The 23,270-nt window shown below is 44.8% G+C and overlaps 1 protein-coding gene across 1 annotated transcript in view; it reads left to right on the top strand.

Annotated features, from left to right (window-relative positions):
• EPAS1 (endothelial PAS domain protein 1) overlaps positions 1-23,270 on the top strand; it is a 107,932-nt gene that overhangs the window by 39,341 nt on the left and 45,321 nt on the right. The window contains exon 2 of the mRNA XM_077282409.1: positions 19,962-20,152. Within this exon, the coding sequence (XP_077138524.1) occupies positions 19,962-20,152 (191 nt within the window). The remainder of the gene's footprint in view (positions 1-19,961; positions 20,153-23,270) is intronic.

Genomic DNA, 23,270 nt, shown 5'->3' with positions numbered 1-23,270 from the left:
TGAGTGCTGTAATGTCGCCACATCACCTTCTGTTCTCCCAGAATCCTAGAAGAACGTGCCGCCATGGAGTGAGACTCGTGTAGGCCATCAGTGCCAAGTGCAGTAAGGCACGTGTAGCGTCTGAGTCCGCCTTGTGCACATGATCTGTAGGTCTCCTCCGGGGTGTTCAGGCCGCCATGCTCTCTAGACACTCACATTTTCTTTGCACTCCTCTATCTTTTGTGATATGACAGAAAGCATTTTCTCTTGTCTGCGGCATTAACTAATGGAAACACATTTTACACATAAGTGAACTCATATGAGGATCTGTATAAATAAAGGGTCCGACTTCTACATTACAGGGAATTGAGAAAAAAAATTGCGCAAGTCATAACATTTTTCTTCCTGTTTTAATGTACTGACGGCATTATTGTAGGTTCAGCCTTTTGTCGCACAGCCCTTTTGGCAGGGGTAACGATAAAAAAATGAAAGATGGACGTGCACGTGCTCACCCCTGTCCATTACAATCTATGGGACTTACAGAACCACACGAGTCCGTACACTTGGCTGTTCCCTTAAATCTCATAAACTGTAATGCAGGGAGCAGTGTATACGCATGGTGGTGTTTACTGCAATATACTCTTGAATTGATCCTGATAAGCATCGAGTATAACTTGTGTTATGCTCCAGAGCTGCATTCACAATTCTTCAGAAGTAGCTGAGCCACTTCTCTTATCTGTTCCTGGAAGTCCCACACAGTAAGGCAAGAACAATGCATATAGCATCCTCTATAATCCTCTCTTAAGTAATTATCTACTATAATTTCTATTATGATCCAGAGCTGCATTCACAATTCTTCAGAAATAGTTGAGCCACTACTTTTATCTATTATTGTAAGTCCCAAAGACTATAAGGCAAGAACGGTGTATACGCATGGTGGGTTTACTGTAATCCACTCTTGTATTGATCCTAAGTAATCATCCAGTATAACTTGTAATATGCTCCAGAGCTGCATTCACAATTCTTCAGAAATAGTTGAGCCACTACACTTATCGGTTCCTGTAACTCTCACAAACTGTAAGGCAAGAACAATGCATATGCATGGGGGCTTTAGTGTCTACTATAATCTGCTATTGCAATGGTCATAAGTGATTATACAATTGAATTTGTATTAGCTCCAGAGCTGTCATCACAATTCTTCAGAAATAGCTGAGCCTCTAAACTTTGTTACTATGAGTCCCACAGACAGTAAGGCAAGAACAATGCATTCACATGGGGGCAAGAGGGGACTCTAGCGTCTACTATAATCTACTCCTGTATTGATCCTAAGTAATCATCCAGTATGACTTGTAATATGCTCAGAGCTGCATTCACAATGCTTCAGAAACTGCCAAACCACTAAACTTGGCGGTTCCCATAGGTCTCATAAACTATAAGGCAGAGAACGGTGGCATCTACTATGTTCTATTGTACAGAACCTGAGTTAGAATCCAGTATAACTTGTATTATTCTCCAGAGCTGCATTTATGATTCTTCAGAAATAGTTGTGCCACTATACTTGGCTGGTCTAGAAGTCATATAAAATGTGATACAGGCAAAGGCACATGTGTATGAAGGGCTGTACTATACTACTCTTATACTGAGTCTGAGCTATACTGTCAAAGCCTGTATTATACTCCAGAGCTGCATTCACAATTATCCGGGCTTCAGAGCTGAACTCTCCTAGTATTCCTTGATGATTTGTTTTTTTGTACAGAACTCGTTTTTGCGATTTGCATTCTTAAAAGTGTCATCTATTGGGATAGGCCCAGATGTGGTGCAAATTTTGCAGCAAAAGTGTTAAATTTGGATTCTGGGGTATTGCACAGCAAAGAGCGAAATCCATGATGGAAATCTGAGACAAGAGTGAGCAGGATGCAAATCTGACAATGTGCATTTGTATTGTGGGAGCTCAGGTGACAATTTCTTACCAACGAGGAGCAAAAAATTGCCAACTTCTATTTGTAAGATTACAAAGAATAAGACGTGAATTGACTGAAAATTGATCTAAAAACAGTAAACAAAAGAAGTTACAAAGTAACCAAAAGTAAAGATGGATGATATTTGTGAGACCCTTCTGGACATTTCTCGTGTATGAGGTCAGTTCAGATGAAGGCGATGCAGGAACAATGCTCGGCTGTTTTTCTGAGTGTCATTGTTGTGTGGCCGGTGCAGGCGGCTTAATTGTTTCAGCAGCGGTTCCCGCACACTCCTATTTCTCTAGAGCTTCACACAGTTTGGAGGATTTCCTCTTGTCTTAGAGGATGTTTTCTTCCCTTGACATTTAGCTTAAGTCTTTTTTTTTTTTTTTTTTAGAGTGGGCAGATGATGATTTACTTAGTAACTTGCAGATTAAGTATTCTTGCAGTTACATGAAAAATGCAATTCTAGTGGCAGCCTGGAAATAAGAGTGGAGACATTTATGGAAGAAACATTAGAAACACCACCTTGTATTCTTAGTATTATACATCTCATCAAAGGGTTATCCCGTCACTGGGACCCCCGCTGATCCTGAGAGCGGAGATCTAAAGTGCCCTGTCTGAATGGAGCAAGGACGATACATGCTCAACACCGCACCATTCATTTTCAAGCTTTTCTATCATTGGCATCTCCTTAGATCTTTTTTTTTCGGACAAGAGCCATTTAGATATTTCTGCCATTCTTTGGGGGCCGTACATATCGCCTTCTAACCCCACCCACGAGGTACATCCTGACACCAATGCTAGTAATCTTCCATCAGCGTTCAGTAGTGAACGCTGCGTCCACGTGTTCACAGAGCAGGAAAAAACTAAAGCTGTGGTTTGACGGCTGCCGGCCCAAGTGATACGGTGCCCAGGAATCTCCTCGGGGGCTGGATGAATGGTCATCAGGCCCAAGGTTCCACACCCCTGCCTTAGACAATCAATGGAGTGAACGTGAGGGTGCACAACTATTGCTCCATTCATACAGGGCACTTTACATCCTCATTGGTGGGAGTCCCAGAGACGAGACCACTAGAGATCGTAAAGTTGCCACCTATTCTGGTGTCTACTGAACCCTTTAAATTGCCTTATTAATTACTATTGATTTGGGATTGGTGAGGGAATGAGTACTGTGTTTCCCCCCTAATCTTAATTATGCAAATTGTCTCTCTGAAGAGACAATTTGCATAATTAGCATATTTCCCAGAGGAGCATTGTGGCTTTAAGTCTCCTCATCTCGGCATGCTTAGCATGTCAATCTCCGCAAGGAGAAACGATACTTCTTGGATAACGTCAGACCCCCCTAATCTTAAGATTATTTGCCCATTTAAACCGGCCGATCTTGGCCCATTAATGAGTGGAAGATTGACTATAGCGCAGTCGATAAGTGATCGATTCCTGGCCTGTTTACACAGATGGGAACAGGATGTTCATTAATACAATCATTCTATCCTCGTACAGCACCATGTTGTCAGCATCATATTCCCAGCGATGAGTTTTATGCCGACATTAATGATTTGATCTTCTGACGGACAAGCGTTTTGCTCACTCTTTAAGTGATCGCTGGCATGTTTACACGGGCTCATAATTGGGAAAGAGCCATTGTCTAATATCGGCTTCACTAAATGGTCCATAAAGTCATCCAAGTTGGCGTTCCCGGTGCTCTTCACATGAGCATGCTCGCTCCCACCGGGCACAACCTTAGGTTCCAAAGCTCTTGCCCCGGGTTTAATCCGGTACAGAGGAGACGGGGCAGAATTCTGCTCTCCTATATTCTTAGAGTATTGTTGTTTCCTGTAACCCTTGTTTTCAGTCTGGCTGCTGTGTTGCAATTCCAGTTGCGCACTATGTGGTTAATCATTGACCGGCGTGAGACGGTCACAGCTCTGGGAATACAGTAGCGCTGCTTTATAGGGAGGGAGGGTTCTCTGGCTGCAGAATGACATCTTTAGTAAACTGTGGCTGGAATGCAGTTGCATTTTTCACAGAGGGCTTGATAAGAGCTTGGGAGAGTTTCCAGAAACCTGGAAGAAGCTGCTTGTGCCGATTCACACTGCTCATTTGTAGTATCTGTAAATTTGTGCTTGGTGCTGCCCATTATAGTAAGAGCTATATACCCTATATCATGCATCATTTCCTTTTGGCCCCAAAGAAGCTCCCGTATTAACAACCCAATTTACAGGTTGTGTCCTTGTTCCCCATTAGAAATCCTTAGGACCTCTCTTCATATGGGAAAATAGAGAATCACCTCTCTGTAGCACCCAGCGTGCGCATAAGGGAAATGTTTGGCTGGGTGCACCTTTCCTCAGCTGTTTTAAAGGGAGTGTCCAGGATTGAAAAGTCATGGCTGCTGTGACGCCTAGTCACTTTTCACAGACAAGCCATGAGTCAGGGTAGTCAAGGAGTCTGATGTCAAGAGCAAGGAGGGTATGTCCTAAACAGAGGGAAGAGACAAAGGCATAGTTGAGTCACTGTCCGAGGTCAGAATACCAGGAGGCTAACGGATCAGAGCAAAGGGGCTAGGCAAAATGGATGGTTAGAACGAGGTCCAAGGTCAGGCAGCAAAAAAGATCCACAAGTGAAGCATAGAGAGACAAACCACACAGAGCTGAATCTATGTCTGACAGAAATCTGGGACTGACAGCCCAACTAAGTAGCCTGGCAATCACCTGGGACAAGGAACACCTGAAAGCAGCCCAGCACCTCCCCATCTCAGATTGGACGGCTGAGCTGTCACTCAAAACACTGACAGCTCAGCACGCCCCTGCACCAGACTGAATGACTGAGCTGTCATTCGAAGTACTGTCCGCTTCAGCATGTCCCTATACTAGATTGGAAAGCCGAGCTGTCAGTAACCGCATCTCAGACACACTGAGGGGTGGAATCGTGACAGCTGCTTTCTTTCAGAAACAATGCCTCCCCTTACCATGGATGATGATTGGTATTGCTTCACAGCTCTACTCATTTCAGTGCTGAAACAAAGCAGTCTTGTTTTTCGAATCTTATTTCTGGAATCCCCTTTAAGGGGGCACATGTAGCTATGTTTTCCAATTCCTGGACAATCCCTTTAAGTATTATTTTTCTAATACCTGTGTCTGATGCATCACGAGCCAAATACAAGCTGCAGGTGAATATGGTGCTTATTTTTTAGCATTTGCAGGAGACATTAACATTGCAGGCGGCCATCCATAAGAGGAAAGTGAATCATTTGAAGCATCCACAAACTCTTGTAGTTGCGGAATAACTGGTTGTATTGATCTTTGTGTATTCGAGCGTGAAGTAGACAGATCCGTGACGTAACCAACTTTTACAATCTGTTGCATAATTCGGTATCTACACTTGTGCAGTATGGCTGATCAGTACTTAACTCCGAGATGGGAGTCGGAGATATGTCATACCCCGGGGTCATTGGGCTTCTGAGGATGTGCAGATGTGATGGAATCGCGGAATACCTTCACTTGACTTCTGATTTGTGGTCTCGGCTTTTCTTGCTTTTAGTCATTTTTATTTTCAGATGATATTTCAGAGAGATGGTGAAATGTAACCTCCCACGGGCTGTAAATACGTCAGCTAGTGCAGCACTGACAATGTGTGTATATGCAGGCGTCCATTCACGGAGTCTGTAGGAAAAAGTGGCCTTCTCTGGAAAATGCCCTTTTAGCCCTTCTTGTGTCTACTACTATGAATTGCACCTAATTCAGACATCAGGTTTATTTGAGCAGCCCCACATACTGTAATGGGTGCAGTCTGAATGAGGCCTGACAGCAGACATAGACATTGCAGGACTGTGGCCGGCAAAGTTTGTGGTACTCCTGCTCAGTGGCATAACTAGAGTCCGATAGGTCCCATTGCAAGATTTGGACCTGTCCCCTCCCACCCCCATATATTGGTCAGATGTATGGGACCTTGCAGGGTATTACATCCTATAAGGACATACAAGTTGCACCTTTTCCACCATTATGTAGTAATGTTCACCACCTTCCTGGTATATATGTCCCCCATACTGGGCCCATCCTTGTATATATGTCCCTCATCCTGACCCATCCTGGAATAAATATATGTCCTCCATCCTGGTATATATGTTTCCCTTCCTGACCCCATCCTGGCATATGTCAATCATCATGGCTCCATCCTGGAATATATATATACAGTCATGGCCAAAAGTATTGACACCCCTGTAATTCTGTCAGATAATACTCAGTTTCTTCCTGAAAATGATTGCAAACACAAATTCTTTGGTATTATTATCTTCATTTAATTTGTCTTAAATGAAAAAACACAAAAGAGAATGAAGCAAAAAGCAAAACATTGATCATTTCACACAAAACTAAAAAAATGGACCAGACAAAAGTATTGGCACCCTCAGCCTAATACTTGGTTGCACAACCTTTAGCCAAAATAACTGCGACCAACTGCTTCCAGTAACCATCAATGAGTTTCTTACAATGCTCTCCTGGAATTTTAGACCATTCTTCTTTGGCAAACTGCTCCAGGTCCCTGATATTTGAAGGGTGCCTTCTCCAAACTGCCATTTTTAGATCTCTCCACAGGTGTTCTATGGGATTCAGGTCTGGACTCATTGCTGGCCACCTTAGAAGTCTCCAGTGCTTTCTCTCAAACCATTTTCTAGTGCTTTTTGAAGTGTATTTTGGGTCATTGTCCTGCTGGAAGACCCATGACCTCTGAGGGAGATCCAGCTTTCTCACACTGGGCCCTACATTATGCTGCAAAATATGTTGGTAGTCTTCAGACTTCATAATGCCATGCACACGGTCAAGCAGTCCAGTGCCAGAGGCAGCAAAGCAACCCCCAAACATCAGGGAACCTCCGCCATGTTTGACTGTAGGGACCGTGTTCTTTTCTTTGAATGCCTCTTTTTTCTCCTGTAAACTCTATGTTGATGCCTTTGCCCAAAAAGCTCTACTTTTGTCTCATCTGACCAGAAAACATTCTTCCAAAACGTTGTAGGCTTTTTCAGGTAAGTTTTGGCAAACTCCAGCCTGGCTTTTTTATGTCTCGGGGTAAGAAGTGGGGTCTTCCTGGGTCTCCTACCATACAGTCCCTTTTCATTCAGACGCCGACGGATAGTAATGGTTGACACTGTTGTACCCTCGGACTGCAGGGCAGCTTGAACTTGTTTGGATGTTAGTCGAGGTTCTTTATCCAACATCCGCACAATCTTGCGTTGAAATCTCTTGTCAATTTTTCTTTTCCGTCCACATCTAGGGAGGTTAGCCACAGTGCCATGGGCTTTAAACTTCTTGATGACACAGCGCACGGTAGACACAGGAACATTCAGGTCTTTGGAGATGGACTTGTAGCCTTTAGATTGCTCATGCTTCCTCACAATTTGGTTTCTCAAGTCCTCAGACAGTTCTTTGGTCTTCTTTCTTTTCTCCATGCTCAGTGTGGTACACACAAGGACACAGGACAGAGATTGAGTCAACTGTAATCCATGTCAACTGGCTGCAAGTGAGATTTAGTTATTGCCAACACCTGTTAGGTGCCACAGGTAAGTTACAGGTGCTGTTAATTACACTAATTAGAGAAGCATCACATGGTTTTTCGAACAGTGCCAATACTTTTGTCCACCCCCTTTTTTATGTTTGGTGTGGAATTATATCCAATTTGGCTTTAGAACAATTCTTTTTGTGTTTTTTCATTTAAGACAAATTAAATGAAGATAATAATACCAAAGAATTTGTGTTTGCAATTATTTTCAGGAAGAAACTGAGTATTATCTGACAGAATTGCAGGGGTGTGAATACTTTTGGCCATGACTGTATATATATATATATATATATGTCCTCCATCCTGGTATATATGTTTCCCTTCCTGACCCCATCCTGGCATATATGTCCCTTATCCTGGGCCCTATCCTGGAATATATATATGTCCTCCATCCTGGTATATATGTTCCCCTTCCTGACCGCATCCTGGCATATATGTCCCTTATCCTGGGCCCTATCCTGGTTTATATGTTCTCCATCCTGTTATATACGTTCCCCATCCTGGTATATGTCCCTTATCTTGGGCCCCATGCTAGTATATATAGTATATCCCCAACCTGGTATATGCTCCCATTCTGCTGCTTTTCTTTTATACATAGACAAAAAAAAAGATTCTACTCCCCTTCCCTCCACTCCCCCACCATGGGACGTCCTCTTCTGGAGCCTACAGCTGACTCCAGCGTGCAAGCGACCGGACTGTATGACATCACTGCCATGCGCCTGCAGTCACGTGCACGCCGACGTCAGTTGCTGGCCTCTGATTGGCCAGCAGCATGTATTGCTCGGTGAGTTTCTGCGACACAATACACTTCAGCTGAATGTGTATTCGAAGATGCACATCCAGTTGAAGTCTGTGCTGGCATTGGCGAGACCCTCCCCTGTAAGGGCCCAGTCATGGTTGCGATCTCTGCGATTGCGATCGTTAGGCCCCTGTTTCTGTTCATTCCAGTGGATGGTACTATTCTATGACTCACATATGATACCGCTTATAGAGATGACTGTCAATCACTTATTAGAACCGCCCACTGGATTCCTAAACCCAGAATAAGCAGGGATTGAATACAAAACAAGTTCTACCGAATAGTTTCCTATATGACAGTCTGTCTAGCCTCTCGTGTTCCTGCACACAGATCGCACCGTATGTTCAGTGTGACACGTCCCTTTAAATAAATGCATAAGTGCATTTTTAAATCTATTGGTCAGAATCAACAGGTGGTAGTAAGATCCAGAAAGTGCGGCGAGCTCTGTGTGTGCCTGAAGGCCGGTTTATGACTTTCCTTGTGGAATACAGGAGTGATCTGAGTAGCACTTTTTAGTCGGATACAAACATTCCTTAGAGATTTATCTGCAGCATTTAGATTATTTCGTTTGGTCTTGTGATTGGGCTCACATGTACTGAGCAGAAGAAATAAGTCCCCATAATAGGAGGCACATGAGGTGCGGAATTGCCCAAACTTTTGTGTCTCTATGAGAGTCTAAAGTGAACTTGATAGCAAAACATTGTCCGGTATTTTTCCCCTTAAACTTAGAGCCTCATTTTTCCAATCCAGAGCTTTACATTCCCTGTATAGATTGCGGTCCGAAGTTTACAGCTTTACTTTATTCCCACCGCTCCCCTGAATATATATATATTTTTTTCTTTTAAATCCGCCATACAGTTCTAAAGATAAGGATCTTTCTATTTGCCACTCATTTTTATGGTCTTTACAAAGGGGGTGTGGCTCAACTTGCAGGATTCCTCGGGGGCGTGGACCCATATGGGAGATTTAAAAAATAAATAAATAAATAAAACCAGATTACTCAGAGGAGCAATGGAAACAAAATAAAAGCAAAAACTGCCCACTTTTAATCTGATGACAGGTGCTCTCTAAATATAATGCTTACTATCTCTGTCCAGCACTAGAGGGAGCCCCAGAGCTTACTGCATACTGTTATTTCATTCACTTCAATGTATCACCTGTATGCAGTTTGCTCCCTCTAGTGGTCCAAAATGGTATCATGGAAATCTATTTTTACGCAAAGGACCGTGCAAAGGTCTGACCTCTATAAAGATATATTAGGAAATAGATATATTAATCATTAGGAAATTAATCATTATACAACTGTAAACTTATTTAGGTCAAAAGAAACAAAACTGTGGTCAAGGTTGGCCGTGTGTATGTGGTGAATTTGTTTGCTTTATCACAGATCTGTTAACATTTTCTTGGACCTGCAGATTGCATAATATCCGGGCACACAGATTCATGCACGTTGTCCAAACAGCACTTGGAATGTACAAATAGCTTGTACTGTCTCCAAAATAATGGTCGGGTTGTGAAAAAGAACATTTCTGCTATATTCATAACACGAGCTGGAATGTGCAGGAAAGTGTTCAAAATGCTGCGAGGAATGTGAGAATCAGCCAACCAAGGCAGTGTCAGTCATAGGAGGCCAATTATAAGCCGGATGTGAAACAACGTACAGTATAAAAGCCACATATAGCACTACCCATGTGTTGGGTACGCTGCTCTTGTTCTCACCCCAATACTTTCTCTTGTCTTCACTAACCTCATTTATTAACTTATATATGAAGTGTTTTCCCCCTGCCCTCTATCTCCACCTTTCAATTACTTACTCTATGGCTTCTTCTCTTGTGCCCTCCTGTGCCGTTTACACATTCTCTGTAATCTCATGTTGCCAGTGGGCACGTCCTCGCTCCATACATACCCCCGGCCAGTGGGCACGTCTTCGCTCCATACATACCCCGGCCAGTGGGCACGTCCTCGCTCCATACATACGCCCGGCCAGTGGACATGTCCTTGCTCCATATATACCCCCGGCCAGTGGGTACGTCCTTGCTCCATACATATCCCCGGCCAGTGGACACGTCCTCGCTCCATATATACCCCCGGCCAGTGGGCACGTCCTCGCTCCATACATACCCCCGGTCAGTGGGCACGTCCTGGCTCCATACATACCCCCGGCCAGTGGGCACGTCCTCGCTCCATACATACCCCCGGCCAGTGGGCACGTCCTCGCTCCATACATATACCCGGCCAGTGAGCATGTCCTCGCTCCATACATACCCCGGCCAGTGGACATGTCCTCTCTCCATACATACCCCCGGCCAGTGGGCATGTCCTCGCTCCATACATACCCCCGGCCAGTGGGCACGTCCTCGCTCCATACATACCCCCGGCCAGTGGGCACGTGCTCGCTCCATACATACCCCCGGCCAGTGGACATGTCCTCGCTCCATATATACCCCCGGCCAGTGGACATGTCCTTGCTCCATACATACCCCCGGCCAGTGGACATGTCCTCGCTCCATATATAACCCCGGCCAGTGGGCACGTCCTCGCTCCATACATACCCCCGGCCAGTGGACATGTCCTCGCTCCATATATACCCCCGGCCAGTGGGCACGTCCTCGCTCCATACATACCCCCGGCCAGTGGGCACGTCCTCACTCCATACATACCCCCGGCCAGTGGACACGTCCTCGCTCCATATATACCCCCGGCCAGTGGGCACGTCCTCGCTCCATTCATACCCCCGGCCAGTGGACACGTCCTCGCTCCATATATACCCCCGGCCAGTGGGCACGTCCTCGCTCTATTCATACCCCCGGCCAGTGGGCACGTCCTCGCTCCATACATACCCCTGGCCAGTGGGCACGTCCTCGCTCCATACATACCCCCGGCCAGTGGGCACGTCCTCGCTCCATACATATACCCGGCCAGTGAGCATGTCCTCGCTCCATACATACCCCGGCCAGTGGACATGTCCTCTCTCCATACATACCCCCGGCCAGTGGGCATGTCCTCGCTCCATACATACCCCCGGCCAGTGGACATGTCCTCGCTCCATATATACCCCCGGCCAGTGGGCACGTCCTCGCTCCATACATACCCCCGGCCAGTGGACATGTCCTCGCTCCATACATATACCCGGCCAGTGAGCATGTCCTCGCTCCATACATACCCCGGCCAGTGGACATGTCCTCTCTCCATACATACCCCCGGCCAGTGGGCATGTCCTCGCTCCATACATACCCCCGGCCAGTGGACATGTCCTCGCTCCATATATACCCCCGGCCAGTGGGCACGTCCTCGCTCCATACATACCCCCGGCCAGTGGACATGTCCTCGCTCCATACATATACCCGGCCAGTGAGCATGTCCTCGCTCCATACATACCCCGGCCAGTGGACATGTCCTCTCTCCATACATACCCCCGGCCAGTGGGCATGTCCTCGCTCCATACATACCCCCGGCCAGTGGACATGTCCTCGCTCCATATATACCCCCGGCCAGTGGGCACGTCCTCGCTCCATACATACCCCCGGCCAGTGGACATGTCCTCGCTCCATATATACCCCCGGCCAGTGGGCACGTCCTCACTCCATACATACCCCCGGCCAGTGGACACGTCCTCGCTCCATATATACCCCCGGCCAGTGGGCACGTCCTCGCTCCATTCATACCCCCGGCCAGTGGACACGTCCTCGCTCCATATATACCCCCGGCCAGTGGGCACGTCCTCGCTCTATTCATACCCCCGGCCAGTGGGCACGTCCTCGCTCCATACATACCCCTGGCCAGTGGGCACGTCCTCGCTCCATACATACCCCCGGCCAGTGGGCACGTCCTCGCTCCATACATATACCCGGCCAGTGAGCATGTCCTCGCTCCATACATACCCCGGCCAGTGGACATGTCCTCTCTCCATACATACCCCCGGCCAGTGGGCATGTCCTCGCTCCATACATACCCCCGGCCAGTGGGCACGTCCTCGCTCCATACATACCCCCGGCCAGTGGGCACGTGCTCGCTCCATACATACCCCCGGCCAGTGGACATGTCCTCGCTCCATATATACCCCCGGCCAGTGGACATGTCCTCGCTCCATACATACCCCCGGCCAGTGGACATGTCCTCGCTCCATATATAACCCCGGCCAGTGGGCACGTCCTCGCTCCATACATACCCCCGGCCAGTGGACATGTCCTCGCTCCATATATACCCCCGGCCAGTGGGCACGTCCTCGCTCCATACATACCCCCGGCCAGTGGACATGTCCTCGCTCCATATATACCCCCGGCCAGTGGGCACGTCCTCACTCCATACATACCCCCGGCCAGTGGACACGTCCTCGCTCCATATATACCCCCGGCCAGTGGGCACGTCCTCGCTCCATTCATACCCCCGGCCAGTGGACACGTCCTCGCTCCATATATACCCCCGGCCAGTGGGCACGTCCTCGCTCTATTCATACCCCCGGCCAGTGGGCACGTCCTCGCTCCATACATACCCCCGGCCAGTGGGCACATCCTCGCTCCATACATACCCCCGGCCAGTGGGCACGTCCTCGCTCCATACATACCCCTGGCCAGTGGGCACGTCCTCGCTCCATACATACCCCCGGCCAGTGGGCATGTCCTTGCTCCATACATATCCCCGGCCAGTGGGCACGTCCTCGCTCCATACATACTTTCGGCCAGTCGTACTCGCCCACTGCCCAATGCAAGAGTATGGAGCGAGGCCATGCCCACTGGCCAGGGGTATGTATAACTCATACATACCCTCCAGTCTGGGGTCTGAAACCGGCGAATCCTCGCAGTGCACAGTGCGTGTCCTGGGGGGGTTCATAAGTCTCCAGTCACACAGAGTGACTGCAGACTTATCGGTTTTGACTGGACAACCCCTTTAAGGATAGACCATCAGTACTAAAGTACTGGACAACCCTAGTAATCTAGAAAGATTCACCAAATCTTTCATCCAATGTGATAACAGATTGGTCTTTTTTTTAGATGCCCACTTTAAAAGACGACCTATCCTGACATGACTGATTTTAGTAAACTTTTGTATTTCTGATAATTCAACAATTCTGGTGCATATTTCACTTTTTTTTACATTTTGCTATTCCTCTATTATTATTCCTAGAAATGTATAAATTGATTGACATCTGGGTGCAGGGTATGTCTCTGCACACGGTCACATTATCCAATCAGTGCTGCTGACTGTGCATGGACACGTCCCCATGGCAAATGGTAACGTCCGGTTATTAATTTTTTATGAATTTCTAGAAGGAATAGCAGAGGAATGACAGAACTCTAAGAAAAGATGCTCCAGAATTATTCCATCGAGAATACAAGTCTTCGTTAAAGTTGACATGTCAGGAATGGTCAAAAGTAGAGTGACTTCGGAGCTCTCGAGAAATATATTTGAGACCCCGTGGCTGCATGTCTAACAGCCGCAACACATGTAGGGATTACCTAACAAATGGACAATCGCTGCATGTGTTGTGGCTGTCGAACAGCCTGGAGGCCTGCAGCTGTGGGACCCGAACATATTTCTCGAACACGCCGCAGACACTTGGCTAGCACCCGAGCATGGTGGATAACACCATATCCCAGCACGTTCGCTCATCACTAGTGAAAAGTCTTTTTAAGACAGTATTGATTAATCTTCCCAGTTGTTTTCAATTTTCCGTCCATCTTCTGTTTCTCTACATCTCCCGATCTCTCGCTCCATCCCTGATGCCTCCTGACTCCTTCTATCTCCCACCCCTCTGTGTCTTCATGGGTCTTCCTTATCTACTAACTTACTCCACTTCTCTTTCTCTGTCCACGTTGGAGGAGATCTTATTTTCTGTTTCTTGCTGGAATCTATCTGCCCGGTGGATCTGCAAACATCTGCCCCTACCCACCCTCCATTTCCCAATAGGTGTGAACAGTCTTTAGATAGATTTTTTAAAAATACTTGATTTGACAAAATTCTAGTAAATGGCTACAGTCTACGAAACTTTAGCTAGGTTTTACGACGTTGGGTTACCCTATAATAGAAGAGATGAAAATAAGACTCCAGGATACAGGAAGACAATGTGCAGATATGAAGACATTGGCTCGCGGGCCGTAGCTGGCCAGCAGCTTCTCCAGGGCATGTTCTCATGACACTGCATATTATTTTTGGCTACAATATATTGCTCCCTTGGTAATATAATATTGTACTTCAGCCCTTGGCCCTCTGATGCCTTCTTAAGAACACACTGTGCAGATCAATGAGTCGCAGGCTTTTCCTGTTGTACCTCCCTCAAGAAACATTTGCTTCCTCTTCTTGAATAAAGTAAACATGGTTTATATTGGGCTCCAATATAATGAAAAAAAAAGTGCAGTAAAGATGTAATAGACTTTTTTAGTAAGTTGTGCAATAGTGAAACACACCCAGTTGGCATGTATTGATCTTTGTGATGTATAGACTGTATATTCCATATGGGGGGGTCCTGTCTCGGAGCGTTCCCATCCATTGTAAGCTTTCATGGGGCTTCATCTCTCTCAGAAGAAGGACAGAGGAATTGGCTTTAGGTTTACGGTAGCTGCCCTCCTTTCCTACAAGAATGGAAGGGAAAGGGGAGAAAGCTCCAGGTCAAGTAGAAGCAGCTAAAGTCTTAGTGTGAAGTACTTTGGGATCACCGGAGGAAATTATTCTGAGAGCCCCCTGTCCTACTTGTGCTATTCGGCCTCTGTTTTATATGTCAGACCCTAAAAACAAAACTTGAGCATTCAATCAGCTGATAGGTGTTGATTTCAGAAGTGTGACCTTCACTTATCCAATATCGTAAAGATAAGCTATCAGTATTTAAAGGGGTTGTCCGACCTCAGGATACTTGTGAATTCTCACATTGCATGCACAGCACACTCTGAGGATTCTCCGATGCTTGCGCCGGAAGTGGGTGGCCATGTGACCACAAGTATGCGATTTGCAACCTTACTGCCACATTCCGACTAGACGTCACTCATTTGCATTGAGTGAGGCTGGACACAGTCTAGTCGGAATGTGGCTGTGAGTATGAAAATCTCTTACTTGCAGTCATGCAACTGCTGCTTACGGTACCGGAGAATCCTCATAGTGCACAGTTCACCCGATGTGAGGATTCACAAGTCTGCAGTCACATAGACTGACTGTAGACTTGTACCCTAAGGCCAGGTAACCCGTTTAGGTCACCACTGGGCAGCACGGTGGCTCAGTGGTTAGCATTGTATCACAGTGCTGGAATCCGAATTCCACCAAGGACAACATCAACAAGAGTTTGTATATTCTCCCTGTGGTTGTGTGGGATTCCTTCGAAACTCCAAAGACATGTTGACCGGGATCCCCCCTAATCCCAAGAACTTGAGCTCTGAAGACTCCAAATGAATGGATCAGTGATCTATCATGCAAACCTCAGCACAGTTCATATTTAATGAAAGTGCCAAAGACTAGCCAAACGCCGTGCTTGGCTATCTCCAACGGTCCTACAGAGAATAAATAGAGCGGAGGTGCATATGATCAACCACCACTCCATTCACATGTAGGGTCTTCAAAGCCCTGGTTCTCATGATCAGTTAGGATATGAGCATTCAGACCCCCAGTGATCAGGAAGTTATCCTCCATTCTGTGGATAGGGGATAACTTCCAAATTTTGTACCATCCCTTTAAGAAAGAAGAAGAAGGTGACAATAAATGAGCACATGAGTGAGGATGTTGGATTTAGTAGCCAGTGGCTCAATAACGTGCCGAATCTTCATTATTTCTATAGGGTTTGATTGTCTTTTCATGTTGTCTGTTTTAATGAAGCTCCCTAGTGGGGTGCTAATAATTATTGAAATGAGTCTTCATAAAAAGTCACCCTATGGATCCTATCCCAGTGCCCAACCTTGATATTTCCACAGTGGGGGGATGATAAAAGAACATACGCCATCACTAGAAAGTCTCCCGCACAGTAGGGGGGGGGTCTGTATTGGACCTGAAGGCTCAGACAATCAGTCATTTATTATTATTGTGTTTGTTCATTTTATTTTTTGTATTCTCTGATACCACGTTATGGGGGCACCGAGGAGGTCAGTATAGGCCTGTAATATACTGTATATACTTATACAGTATACTTATATGTAAGTATACTGTTACTTGGATAGTGTGGATGTATTAATGTAGCACCACGTGTATTGATGTGTCAGCTATGGCTGTGATTATGTGGATTCTCAATGTTGCTAAGTATTGTGTGTGAATTTACTTGATGTGGGCACTGTTCTTGGGGTTAGAGTTCTGTTTTTTTCCTGATACAGAGCTCCAAATCCCCTGCATTGTGATATATTTAATCCATTAAGGATGCAATTTTTAACAACTTTTTTTTTTCTTTTTTTATCTGTATCTGTATGAGCATTTTGGAGTACATATAACTTATCAATTAACTTCAATAAAGTTTTCTAAGGAGTAACAGAGAAAATCCCCCAAAATTCTATAATATTCTCTTTTTCGGCGATACCATATTTAAATACTTTTTTTAATGTTTACAATTCTTGTTTTCTTTTTTTTTCTTAGAGTTATAGCTTTTATATATTTTTCTCAACAGTGCTGTGCGAGAGGGCTTGTTTTTTTTATTGTGGGACAAGCTGTATTTTCCATTGGTAAATTTTGTGGATCGTTCTAATTTTTGATAATTTCATATTTAATTTTTGTAAGAAAGATCACTTCTGAAATGTTTTTTTTTTATTCACTGTGCAGGATAAATAATGTATTATTTTTACTGTTTGGGCCGTTTGAGCTCACTGTATACTGTGTTATTATTGAGTTCAATGGACAAGCAGTATGCAATCAGCTCGTTAGCTCCCCCTAGTAGTGGCTTACAGGTAGCCAGAATGTTAGGTTCTATATCTTTCTTGAAAGGATTTACAGCTTTATGTGATAAGTTAGGACGCTATAAAGATATACTAAGAAATTAATCAGCACAAACTCAATATTGTCTAAAGAGTGTGTCAGGAATATTGGTGGAATCGTCACATTTGAGGGGAAGACATACATGGGAAAAAGCCTTTTGACACATCGGGCAGAATTATTTCTTAAAGGCATACAATTGTGGCAAGATTACTGAACTGCCTGTTACACAGTGGATTCGTATGGATGCGCGTTTAGACTATGGTGTCATATGACGGCATTGTGAGATTTGCCTTGAGTCTCCTAAGAATGTAGTTGTTAAGTTGGCTCAAGGAATATTTTGGCTGAATGCACAAAAAAATGTGGGAAGTCTGGACGATTACGCAACTTAAAGAAACTTGTGGTTACAAATAAGCAGCCATTTGTGCACTGGAACAGTATTAGGCCTAATGGACTGTAGGGGATAATGAGATTGCCCCAGGCCTTCTGCTGGAGGGCTTGATCAGATGAGAGCTTTCCCTCCTGACCCCGGTGTGTGCGTACGTTCCTAATAAGGATAGGGAAGTGAGTTGCTGACAGAATCTTCTGGCAGCGCCTTATGTCTGGTGAGAATAAAAGGATGGGGCATGATGAAATCCAACAGTCCAATCCTTCATTTACCCTTCACTCCCCAATATACATGAGCTGATCGGCTGGTCCGCGCTGAAGTTGAAATGTGCAGTCAGCATTCATTTGACTGCTATGTATTCGGCACCCAGTGCAACGTTCTGGTCTTCTATGTCAAGGATTAGTATCCAGTAACTATATATAGTAGGCATCCATGGTATTCCAGGTTTTTATGATTAAGTTCAAAAATTAAATTCTTTTGAGATGAGCATTGGTATCCATATACAATGAGATGTTCTACTAGACGAACAGCCAAATGGAGACTCAGACCTTGACCAAGGTTCAAGATGGACCAAGATGGAGGCCTTCCTGTTGAATATGAAAAACCAATGCTGATTTTTCAATAATTTTGTTTTGCTTAATCACAAAAAGCTAAGTGCCCTGGTTGTCTACTAAATGACACTAGTTTGTATGTTACTGCTAGGACTTATTGCTTGTTGAAGAACCTTTTAGCTTCTGGCCCTTGGGCACTACCAAACTGCCTGACCATAAATCATCCCATACTTAAAATGTAGTTAAACTGCAGGATTGTCATGAGCGAGCAGTCCTAGGGACACTCATTTCATGATAACCGTGAGGTGCTCACAGGCTGCCAATTACCAAACGAATGAGCAAAACATTTGTTTGTTGCTTGAAATGATCTTTGGTCTCGGCAGCACATTTGGTTCTTGGCAGCACATCGTCCTGTGTGAAAAGGACTCATGCTGTCAAAAACAATAGCTGCCCATGTGCACTGAACCAATTATTCAGTCCACATCTGAAGTGCGGTCTACCTGTGTAAATAGGCTACTAAACAACCACCAACCGACAATCAGGGTTGCCATTCGGCAGTTGTTAAACTCTGCAAATTGCTTAGGGTAACTGAACTACAAAATTCTATCTTAAAAGTTGAAATATAATACTTATCTGGTACTGATTTTGAGTTACAGTCCATGGCTGCATTCACAATTTTGCAGGCTTCAGAGCTGTAATCCTACAATCCTCAGTGTCAGCAAAGAACATGCTCTGTTGTCTTTACGCTAGTCATCTAATGTTGGAACTCTTGGAGACAGATCTGTCTAATAACACGCTTATCGTTTTCTAGTGGCACCGAGCAGAATTATGAATGCAGCTCTGGAATATAACAGAAGCTTTATAATTAAGATGTTGAAAAGATTGAGATACTTTAGAAGTTTCATGGGCACACATTTTCCAGTATGAGTAGGGCATGTGTTTTCTGTTGTGAACTCTGTTTTTGGGCTCCCTCTTGTGGTCACAACTGGTACTGTGTGAGTGCTGTCTTTGGGCTCCCTCTGGTGGTTCTTTGTGTCATTCTGCAGGTCTGAGGCAGGATCAGCTGTCTCGTTATCTCTTAGCTGGTTTCCTATTTAGTTCACCTGCACTCTCAGTTGTTGCCTGCTGTCAATGTCTTCAGTGCTATTTTGGAGCTCTCCTGCAGTCCTTCGTTATCAGTCTCTTCAAGAGAAGCTAAGTTTTGCTTGGTTCATTTTTTGACCATCAGTGGTCATATGTTTCTTGGTTTATTTTTGTTTTTTTGTCCAGCTTGCTAATATGTGATTTCCTTGCTTGCTGGTAGCTCTAGGGGGCTGAGATTCTCCCCTCACACCGTTAGTTGGTGTGGGGGTTCTTGTATTCTCGGCGTGGATATTTTGCATAGGGTTTTTTACTGACCGCACAGTTCCCTATCTGTCTTCTGCTATCTAGTATTAGCAGGCCTCATTTGCTTAATCTGTTTTCATTTCTACGTTTGTGTTTTCCCCTTACCTCACCGTTATTATTTGTTGGGGGCTTCCTATATCTTTGGGGTAATTTCTCTTGAGGCAAGTGAGGTCTTACTTTCCCTCCAGGAGTAGATAGTTTCTCAGGCTGCGTCGAGACGTCCAGGATTTTAGGCACGTCCACCGGCTTCCTTTAGTGTGTTGGTTAGGATCAGGTTTGTGGTCAGTCCAGTTACCACCTCCCTAGAGCTCGTGTCTATGTTCATAAACTTAGCTAGTCCGTTTTGTGATCCTCAGCCACTAGGATCATAACAGTTTTCCTTCTGCACATTATCACATTAAGGTAAAACAAAGCTGTGGTTGTGTTGGAAGCAATGGTCCTAATCTTAGTGTAAACTTGTTTTTTTTTTTCAGGAGCAGTTCAGAGAGAAGGAAGGAAAAGTCTCGAGATGCAGCCAGGTGTCGGAGAAGTAAAGAGACTGAAGTGTTTTATGAGTTGGCTCATCAGCTTCCTTTGCCTCAGAACATCAGCTCACACTTGGACAAGGCCTCCATCATGCGTCTGACCATCAGTTACCTCCGCACACAAAAACTACTATCTTCTGGTATGTACAATGTATTTTGTTTTAGGTGTATTCACTTTCAATTCTCAGTAAGAAAAAACTTTATCCAAACCGAGCAATGTTTTAATTTCGTGGTTGTACGAATCTAGGTGGCTCTCTTACTATAAAGTAAGAAGTTTTTGCTTCCTACTCAAATTCCATTACCATCTTAGCACCACCACTCTTGGTGGTCTCCACCAGAACCGGAAGTGATTGCACCCCATCGATCAGCCACCTGATCATTGAAGCCGGTGATTGGTTGAAGGGCAGGTGACTAAAGGATGCAACAGCATTACTCCTGCTCCCCTGGACCGGCCAGGGATTCACCTGCTAAAGAACATTTTTTTCTTTATTTTATATTGATCCCTTTCTTGTGCCAAAGTCCTGAGAAATATCTTTATTGACTCGATTTTAACACTTCCCACTGTAATTGACCATCTGTTCTCCCTACCCACCTAATAAGAAGAAACAGTCCGTTCTGTAGCCACCTGCAAACTAAACACTAACTCGATTACCAATTATCTGCTGTACCTTTCCTAGTACACGTAGCACAGGCTAAGACCCCTTTCTGTGCCAGTTCCTTGCCTACTCCGAGTGAAAGTCTTTTAGGTCCTGCCTGGGGCAGCGGAGGAATAATCTCATTATGTTCCTGTTACGCTCTTGCCATCTTCCCTTTTTTTTTTTTTTTTTTTTCCTGACGTTTCCCTTAGATCTTTAGCCTGGAGGACTTGCTAAAAATTACCTGCAGGCATTTTTGCATTTATCCAAAATTTTTGCATAAATGAAGCCCAATAAAAGATGGTTATTCGAATGGTCGACATCTGCTGTTTGCTGCCCTAGTTTGGTTCCTTTAAAGTTACTGGTGCTCATTGGCTCTTGTGAAGTTCTTTAAAATTGGTTTGTGTGATTTGGGCTTTTTTTGTACTACACGTTGGACTGTGTTGGTGCTATGGGTGTATTCGTTTTATTTTCAACAAACAGGTTAAAAGTTGTCTCCCCTGACGTTCCTATATACTCTCACAAATGTCCTAATGGAACCTCGGATAGTCTGGGTAGAAGTACCACATGCTCAATCCTCAACGGCAGATGTCGGGGGGTACAGACAGATGTTCCCCTGCCCCATAGGTTTTCTGATCTCAGTAGGTGATGGCGCATCGTTAGAACAACAAAATGTAACTCTCTTGAAATGAGAAAAATAGGAGACTGAGCAAAAATAAAACAAAACGTAGTACCAAATCCAATATCCATAAAAATTGTAGTAGTAACAATGGTGCCAATATTTTCTTTCCACCACCAACTTCTGTACTTTTCTGGTTATCACTCATCTGCACTCTCCCCTATTAGATCACCCAGGCCATGTTCACATGTTCAGTATTTGGCAGAACAAAAAGATCGGGTGATGAAAATCAACTTGCCCCGTCCTTCGTTCCGGAAGATGAAAGTTGCTTCATACCCATTCTATGGTCAACTGATCCTCTTGATATATACTAAGATCCATGCACATATTGTCATTTATTTTTTGGATTAATATGTTATTTTTTTTTTACCAATTCACCCTGAAGATACAAAATAAGCAGAGACAATAGTCTTCCAGGATCTGCTGACGTGACTCTATTTAGTCACTTCTCTTATGAACCCTGTTTTCTCAAAGTATTATCCTGATATGTTCCTTGTGGTTCATCATCTGTCCCAGACTTTTCCAAGTCGTGGCTTTGCAGAAGATTAATTGGGTTTGTTTAGTAAACATAATGGCTTCAAATTATAAGCTGGCTATTTAGATCGGAGATAGCCGGTAGCTATTTATCTCTGATGCTTCCCAGAGACTTGCTGTCAGATAAGACCAAAGTATGGTTCAAATCAAAGACAACTAAACATTTGGGTATTAGACAGAGAGCCGAAAAAGCCATTTCCCAAGTCCGAACAGTCTGCGCTGCAATTGATGGGGCAAATTACTGCAAATTCAGAGGTTATCAGAGGATATTAAGGATGGACAATAATATTGGTGAAGACAAATAACTTTTTTTTTTTAAATGAGATTTAGCCCTGGAGGGAAATAGTTTCTCAACTGATTCAGTTGAGTGAGAGTAAAACATTAATATATGTCAGTAGCATAGTCATATGTTTGGTTAAGGTGGGATATATAAAAATAGGAACACGTTTCCCTTTAAATATGCAAAATGGCTCTCTTACAGCGAGAAAAAAGTGTCTTTAGTGCCACCTATAGGTGACTATTGCACAATGTCCAAATAGAGAGAAAAACTGTATTTGTTGCCAAAAGCAACCAATCAGGGCTTAGCTTTAAAATTTTTTTAGACCTCCCTGGAAAAAGTAAAACTGGACTGTGATTGACTGATATGGGAAACAAATATAAATCTGTCCCATTTTTTAATTCTGCATTCATAAGACTTGGTTTGCTTATCAAATTTTCCAGGTTATTGAAAAGTCATAGAAAATAAAGGCTGAAAGAAGGGAATGGAGATTAAAATGGAAATCTAAAATATGCCGCCATCACATTGTTTCCTGCGCCTTAATGGTCTACAGTTTATACACTGCATGGGCCATGGATGTGGCTGCACAGTGCACAGCCTGTCGCCTCTCCTGTGCCTTGGATCTGTTTACTGCATGTGCCATGCATGCAGATGCACAGTGCGCAGCCTGTCGCCTCTCCTGAGCCTTAGATCTGGTTACTGCATGTGCCGTGCATGCGGATGCACAGTGCGCAGCCTGTCGCCTCTCCTGTACCTTAGATCTGTTTACTGCATGTGCCGTGCATGCGAATGCACAGTGCACAGCCTGTCGCCTCTCCTGAGCCTTAGATCTGTTTACTGCATGTGCCGTGCATGCGGATGCACAGTGCGCAGCCTGTCGCCTCTCCTGAGCCTTAGATCTGTTTACTGCATGTGCCATGGATGCGGCTGCACAGTGCGCAGCCTGTCGCCTCTCCTGTGCCTTGGATCTGTTTACTGCATGTGCCATGCATGCAGATGCACAGTGCGCAGCCTGTTGCCTCTCCTGAGCCTTAGATCTGTTTACTGCATGTGCCATGGATGTGGCTGCACAGTGCGCAGCCTGTCGCCTCTCCTGTGCCTTAGATCTGTTTACTGCATGTGCCATGGATGTG

The sequence above is a fragment of the Ranitomeya variabilis genome, chromosome 2 (genome assembly GCF_051348905.1).
Source record: "Ranitomeya variabilis isolate aRanVar5 chromosome 2, aRanVar5.hap1, whole genome shotgun sequence".
In the NCBI taxonomy this organism is placed as follows: domain Eukaryota; kingdom Metazoa; phylum Chordata; class Amphibia; order Anura; family Dendrobatidae; genus Ranitomeya; species Ranitomeya variabilis.
This window is presented reverse-complemented; position numbering and strand designations above follow the sequence as displayed.